The 8,130-nt window shown below is 35.2% G+C and overlaps 1 protein-coding gene across 1 annotated transcript; it reads right to left on the bottom strand.

The window, feature by feature from the left end:
• Nucleotides 1-1,650: 1,650 nt before the first annotated feature.
• On the bottom strand, nucleotides 1,651-7,666 carry fth1a (ferritin, heavy polypeptide 1a). Its single transcript, XM_048183681.1, has 5 exons — nucleotides 7,424-7,666; nucleotides 5,163-5,268; nucleotides 4,846-4,992; nucleotides 2,167-2,292; nucleotides 1,651-2,078 (listed from the first exon to the last, which is right to left on the bottom strand). The coding sequence occupies exons 2-5, from the start codon at nucleotides 5,262-5,264 to the stop codon at nucleotides 1,920-1,922; spliced, it is 534 nt and encodes a 177-aa protein (XP_048039638.1). The 5' UTR covers nucleotides 5,265-5,268; nucleotides 7,424-7,666; the 3' UTR covers nucleotides 1,651-1,919.
• Between the last annotated feature and the right edge of the window lie 464 nt (nucleotides 7,667-8,130).

Genomic DNA, 8,130 nt, shown 5'->3' with positions numbered 1-8,130 from the left:
GGCCCTTTCACACCAAAAGTGAGGCCAAAAGCCTCAGGCTGAAGGAAATGCAAGTTCACGCCTGTACAGTAGAGGCGTCAAACAAACCTTCAGCTGTGCTGCCATTCTGAAGAATAGGATACACAAGAAGGAAGTTCAACACTCTTATCTCTAAATCTAATATAAAGTAATTCTTGCTTATTGAATTATATCACTGAAGGTCAGCAAGACATTGGTTAATAAAGTGAGATTAAATACATAAAGTATATTTGTGTTATTTAATATAGTTAATTATTACAGGTTTGCATACAATTCTGATTGCATTTCACTGTTTTTTTATTCATTTTGAGAAATACTGAATGTTTTTGTGCAAGTGAGATGAGTAAATACATGTTCACATTTAGTCTAAAACTACAATAACCATCATGTTCACACAGTGCACATAACACCTCTGTGCTTTATTTCTCTCAACATGAGGAGAGCTGTCAGTCAATAATGTGAAAAAGTAACTTGCGTTACTTATTTGAAAACATAACGTAGCCTAGATATTTTGTTGTAAATCAAAAAAGTAATGTGTTACTCGAAAAAGTAATCTGATTACATAACTGATGCGTCACCCCCAACACTGCTCATAATGTTTAAAAAATAAAACATGAAGGAAAAATTGACAGTTGATTAAGTCAAACTGACAGATAAGCTGTACTTGTAGCACAACCTTATGATTTGAAATGATTCGTTTCAGTCTTTTTGAATGGAACTTCCCTAAACCGGAAGTGCCACTCATTCGCAGTAGGCTCGTCAGGAATAAGGTGGATATTGTAATAATAAACTCAAACAACACTGGATCAGATGGGTGTCTGGTTTCATTGGCATCAATGCAAGTCTACTCATACTGTATATAGTTAATCTAAGACTGTGACGACTTCACTACAATCAACATTAAACACCATCAAACCTTAATCACTGTATTAGCCATGACAAAGTAACAGTAAAGACATTTATGTTACAAAAGATTTCTACTGAACTCTCTATTCATCAAATAATCCTGAAGAATATATCATGGTTTCCATAAAAAAATATTGCACAGCTCAATATTGATACAAATAAATGTTACTTCAGCAGCAAATCATATTAGAATGATTTCTGAAGGATCATGTGACACTGAAGACTGGAGTAATGATGCTGAAAATTCAGCTTTGATCACAGGAATAAATTACATTTTAACATATATTCAAATAGTATTGCTAATTAAGAAAACTTTTCTATTTCACATATTGCAGCTTTGGTGAACAGACATCTTTATACAACAAACAAAAACTTACCAATCCCAAACTTTTGAACAATAATGTATATGGAGCCCAAAATAACCTTGAAAAATTCATTTAAGCAGGTTCCGATTTTACCGATTAAGACATGGGACAAATAATTTTACTTGCTGTTAGTTTTGTGGGGAAAAGAAATCACTATTTTTTATACCTCCTGCCCTCAGACTACAACTCAATATATATTTAAATATGCAAGGAAAACTCCTTTAATTTCCTAAGATTGAATGCTTCCAAAACATACAAAAATAAATCCCTACCAAAGTCAATCTTTGCATATTTCCATAATTAACCCCCACTGGAAGCTCAAATCAAAGCATGAAAACACTTAAATGAGTCACGAGTCAAGTTCAGATCCCAGAGGTTTCTGTTTTATTGGTTTGGAGCATAATTTCATTGATGAATCACACAACACATGCAGAAAGGTCAAATTTTGAACTGCGATGGCTTATGAGAAGTGCAACAGCAAAGCATTATAGAGCAAAACAAGCTAAGAGGTTTTTCTGCTTAAATAACTGGACATACACAGGTTGACCAGTCAGTCAGTTAAACAACAAAAATATAAAGTTTGATGGCATGTAGGACATTAAACACTCATATAGCAAATGGACGGAGCCTTTAGCTGCTCTCCTTGCCAAGCGTGAGCTTGTCGAACATGTACTCGGCCATGCCGTTCTGGGGGGCGCCCATGCGGCGCAGGTTGGTCACCCAGTCGCCCAGTTCTTTGATGGACTTCACCTGCTCGTCCAAGTAGTGTGTCTCAATGAAATCGCACATCTGTAAGAAACGAGACGGGTGTGTTTGGAATAAGTTTGTTTGTGAATGAAGTCGTCTAGTTGCACTGGTGTGTGAGGTTCACACTCACGTGAGGGTCGTTGTGCTGAGAGGCCAGCTTATGCAGCTCCAGGAGGGAGTGATTGACGCTCTTCTCCAGCTGCAGGGCACATTCCAGCGCTTCCACGCCACTTCCCCACTCGTCCTTTTCTGGTTTCTGTCATGCATAAACCCAAAGGTTAAAAGTGGCATGAGCAAAATCTTGTATTACAGCACAAATAATGAGGTAACCCAGCGATAGCGTCACAATAAGAGATCTTTTTTTGATGTTAATTCATGCATTTAAAAGAAAGCAATGCATTTTTGTTTAGCGTGTTAACACATGCAATACATTTTTTAGTTTAATACGTTAAAAATATTTAACGCAGCATCCGTTTTTTCCATCATAGTTTGGCTAGCATTACATTATATGATCATATAATGTAATGCTAGCCAACATTATATCGGGTTCGCACTTGAACAAACAATAACACAGAATTATGACAAAATGCCTGTTTTGTTGAGTATCCTCATAAGAGCAGTCTTAAAGGAGTTAAATAACAGCTTAAATGAACTTAAAGAGTTTTGAGAAAATAAGATGCTCATGTTCAGCAGCAGCAGCTCTTAAAGTGACAGCAGCCTAATAAACTAGTTGCTGTGATGATGTCTGTCATTAATGTTAATCAAAGAACAAAGGGAACAGAAAAATTGTGGCTGTAATAATGATTAATCTATATTTAATTTATAATTTATGCAGTGAAGACTGTGAAGTGTTTGATAATGTTATTCAATATATGTATTATGTATTTAATCGATTAACAGCACTAATATATATTCAGTTCTGTGCAAAAGTCTTTGGCACATTAGTAAAAATGGTTTTAAGCCAGTTATTTATATCTTTTGCTGTTTGATAACTTTATTCAATTTCTGATCTTAAAATATGACATTTATTAAAATGGGTTTATGTAAAGATTGTTTTAAGTTCACTTAAATTAAAAGTGGTTAAAGACTAATAAATGTTGAAAATGATAGCTTTCATTTATAATGTAATGATGAATGTTTCATAGAGACATCAATACAGTATTCGTATCAGTGACACTGGCCTTCATTCATAAAAATATGCCATTAAACATTTAAAATATACCATCTTTAAGTTGTTTCTACATTAATTTGTAGTCTAACTGTCAAGTTACTACAATATGAAAAAATTAAAAACACTTGCTTTTAATCGCGACTAATTACAGTAAAAATGTGCTATTAATTTTTTTTTTTTTAAATTGACTGCACTAATTTTTTTTTTACATAACCCAGAGAATTACATTTTTTTTTTTTTTTACTTATTTACTGGAACTTGATCGATGCAAATCTGTAATGCCTAAGATGTTCTTTAATACAGTCTAAGCGATTAGTGAGACAAATTTTTGCTTTGATGGATGCATTGAGACATTTTTCTCAGCGCATACCTTACATTTTACAGTTGTATCCTCATCTGTAACACAGTGTCTACACCAGATACGACAACAGCTAAAAGCTGTATACACTGAACTCGACAAGATGAAAGCACTTGTCGGGAATTTGTCACATCGCGCCGCATCCAGTGTAAACAACATCACTGATTATAACGGGATCTATTGTCTTTTGTCGCGTCGCACCGATCGCGTCCGGTGTAAATGTGACGTGCATATTTTTGTGATCAAGTGCTTTATTTCCTTTTAAAATAATTTCATGACACATATCACTTTATCCTACAAAACCTATTTAGTTTGAATTAATTTTTAGTACATTTAAATAATACATATTTTGTGTTTTGTTATCTTAAACCCCCAAAATGTCAGGTGGTGCAACTGTCCGAACAAACAAACAGACTAAGAAAACAATACTACAGCATAATTTTATAAATAAAAGTAGATTTAAAGCTGTTTAGATAATTGAAAAACTTTTGTCCAGCAATTTGTATGTTCTCAAATGTCAGGGTGGCACAACTGCAAACATAGCTCTTTTATTATGAATTGATTAGGTAATAACAGTAAACATGAAAATCCAGCGCATCCTTGTGGAAAAGGTTTGTAGATCTCTCAAATACTGGTGAAAACTGCTCATTTCAAGTATGGGTAGGTTGGTACACTTTCCATGTCAAGTGGTACAACTACAGTATATACATACAACTATTTGGTTGTACCACCTGATATAAAAGGCAAGATGTGAAATAATTTCACAAATAATGGATTTAAAAAAAAAATTTATTATTAAAATCTATTATTAATCTTTACATCCAATTAAGCTTTTTTTCCATCTGATTAAATAAAAGAAATAAAACAGGTTAACTGATTAATCAAAATCAAAATCGTTAATAAAAATTAAACATGCATTTAAAACTTGATGGCAACTAGTCAGATGCCAAGCCAACTTCCTAAAAACATTTAACATGAACCAACCATTTTGCATTACCAATGAAACTGGTAAATCACTCCCGCCCTCTTGCAACTCATGCAAATATCACAAACGTTATTGCAAAATCTGTATTGAGAGCATTTGTGGTTGGCCGTTATGCTTTTTAATCTCTCACGAAAACAAAGCGAAGCTCAATAAACATGCTTACCGTCAGTTGAAGTTTGGTCAGTGTCGGTTAAAGATAAGAGCCCCACCCTAACCCTCTCCTCTCTATCTCTGCGTCCTTGCCTTGTCCTGCCAAACTGTAATGCTATCACGTGAACGCAGCATATAAACGTACCTTCACGTCCTGCAGAAAGATCCTCCCTCCCCTCTGGTTCTGAAACTTCATCAGTTTCTCGGCATGTTCGCGCTCTTCGTGGGACTGATGGTGGAAAAACTTCGCAAAATTGTGCAGAGCCTGATCATCTCGGTCGAAGTAGTACGACTGCATGAGAGAAATAAAACAATTAGGGCAGATAGCGAATGAATCATTAACTAAACTTTCAAGCAAGGGTCATTCACATACTGAACTCAATGCTCCTTCCCATCAACTATTCATCTAGAACACTACACTTTGCTTCCAAATGGGAAAGGGATGTTATAATGGATTCTTACCATAGAAAGGTAGACGTAGGACGCATACAGCTCCATGTTGATCTGACGGTTGATGGCGGCTTCGCAGGCCTCCTCGAAGTTCTGTCTCACCTGAGAGCTCATGTTTCTGTAAGAGAGGACACAGATTTGATCTTTTTATTGCATGCCGCCGACATCCCCATAAATAATGAACGCATTGTAACCTCTCCAACATCAGCTTCTGCATTTCCACGCATCGTTGCTCACCGCAGACCCACTAATAATAGTGTCTATTGTCTGTTTCAGACATGGCAGCAGGTGTTTACGCCACACAACTCTCTAAGTTGCATTTAATACATCCTCAGGACAGGTGGTGTTAATGTTCATTCGTTTGATACGAGGAAAAGCACATGATCGCATGACACTCATTTCCTGGATCACTTAGATAATTCTACTCGAGGTTTGGCCCGTTTGTCCAATCTCACCTACTCAAGAGATCTGGCCAATGTGCATAGTCTAACCTATAATTAACTCAACTATAATTATGACATTGTTGAAAAGCGACATAAAAACAGCTCATGAATGAATGCTTCTGAAATGTGGCCTGGGGTAACACCCAATACAACATATTCTACATAACACAAGATGATCTTGAAATCTGTTTACTAAATAAAGGATTAGGAAAAAACCCTTGTGACCTGGGAACATTAAACCAAACCTGTCGAACAACTTAAAATGATTTCTTGGTTAGCGTTTTGACAACGCCAGTCCCTATCCACTTACACTGTATTAAAAGAGCAGTATATTCCTCAAAAATAATTGATCATATGATATTACATTTTAGACATGAAACAAGATCGACTATCAAAAACAGCTGTTAAAGGATTAGTTCACTTTCAAATAAATTTTCCTGATAATTTACTCACCCCCATGTCATCCAAAATGTTCATGTCTTTCTTTCGTCAGTCGAAAGGAAATTAAGGTTTTTGATGAAAACATTCCAGGATTATTCTCCTTATAGTGGACTTCAATGGACTCCAGATGGTTGAAGGTCAAAATGACAGTTTCAGTGCAGCTTCAAAGGGCTTTAAACGATACCAGACGAGGAATAAGGGTCTTATCTAGCGAAACGATGGTCATTTTCGAAAAAAATACAACTGTATATGCTTTATGACCGATCGTTTCGCTAGATAAGACCCTTATTCCTCGTCTGGGATTGTGTAGAGCTCTTTGAAGCTGCATTGAAACTGACATTTGGGCCTTCAACCGTTTGGAGTCCATTGAAGTCCACTATAAGGAGAATAAACCTGGAATGTTTTCATCAAAAACCTTCATTTCTTTTCGACTGAAGAAAGAAAGACATGAACATCTTGGATGACATGGGGGCGAGTAAATGATCAGGAAAATTTTATTTGAAAGTGAACTAATCCTTTAAGCACACCAAAATGAAGTGTAAAAATACAGCAAGTGTTAAAATGTATATAAACTCCATCAGTATTTACAAAGATTTTTTTACTGAACATAACATACATAAAAATAGACAAAAGTAGTATAAACAGATAAACAAATAGTAACAGAAACATCTAAAACCATAAATAATTAAACAAAAAAAGGTCACTTTCAGGACATAAACATAAGGTAGATCGCGCGTTTTAAAATTTGGGTCACAGCTCCAGTCCCCATCCACTTTCATTGGTTGAGCGGCGTTACCATTTTTCAAACGAATTGCTTAACATATGTTGAATATTTTTGTCTAAAACAATAAATAATTAAACATAAAAAAGGCCACCTTCAGGAAATAAATAGAAGGTAACAGTATTTACGAAGATCGCAGCTTTTTAAAAATTTGGATCCAGTCCCCATCCACTTTCATTGGGAAAGCAGCGTCACCATTGTTCAAACAAATTGTTTAACGTATGTTATTAAATATTTTTGGCGATTATAACAAAATGCTGCAAATCCAGTCGCGATAACGAACGCAAAATGGTCGAAAAATGAATACATTAAGGAAACATATGGACGCGGAGGCCATTTGAGGACTGTGAGGCCTTTACAAACATTACATTAATTTGAATTAGCGAGTTTGTCAGACGAAGCGAATTCCGTTTTATTTGATTCGAATCATATTTTCCCTGCAGGACTAAATCGATCAACACAAACAAACAAAATGGCGGCTTTGTGTATCGCTCGGTAGTGATGAATACAGCAATCTCTATACAAAGCGAGTTATTCATGCATCAAAATATATATAAACAATGTGAACAATGTGTGAATAAAAATGATGATTCTGATAAAAGACTTACCTTTTGGTTTTAATTGGGGTTATTCGCAAAGATGGTCAGCGACGCTGGTTCGAGTAGATTTTTTTTAAAAAGCAAGCGTCTTAAAACCAATTTTTCGATTTTAATCGAAAACAAAATGATTGGAATCAAAGAAGATGGTTGATGGAAAAGCGAAAAGACAGAAGTCGGTTGCCGTTCAAGCACTGTTGAAGCAGGTAACCTTCAGTCCGTCCTCGTGGCTGAAACGATAATGAGTTCATGCGCATGACGGCGAGGTATTTGTATCACGTACACCCAAGCGATGCATGACGCAACACGCACGAGGCACAGGATCCACCCCGAGATTACCTAAAATGATTGTGAAAAACTTACTTACATACATAAGGATACAAACACACATAACAACAATATAAAATAAACAATATGATCTAAAACATATAAAATCCCTCAAAATTAAACTCCATAGAGATTCAAGGTACTACAAATTTGGTTTACAGAGTAAACACAATTAATAGCCTATTTTATTATTATTTAAAAAAAAAAATTTAACTGCTCGCAAATGATGTTTGCTCAAATTTAAAAAAAAAAATCTCTTTGTCCAAATGGCATGAGACTTTGTATGGTGGTTAACACTTTTAAGATCTACAAAAAAAAAAAAAAAAAAAAAAAAAAATTGGAGTGATATCTTGTTTTTATGTTAGTGTAAAAAAAAAGTTACACTCGTGGTC

Source organism: Megalobrama amblycephala, linkage group LG3 (assembly GCF_018812025.1).
Source record: "Megalobrama amblycephala isolate DHTTF-2021 linkage group LG3, ASM1881202v1, whole genome shotgun sequence".
Lineage (NCBI taxonomy): Eukaryota > Metazoa > Chordata > Actinopteri > Cypriniformes > Xenocyprididae > Megalobrama > Megalobrama amblycephala.
This window is presented reverse-complemented; position numbering and strand designations above follow the sequence as displayed.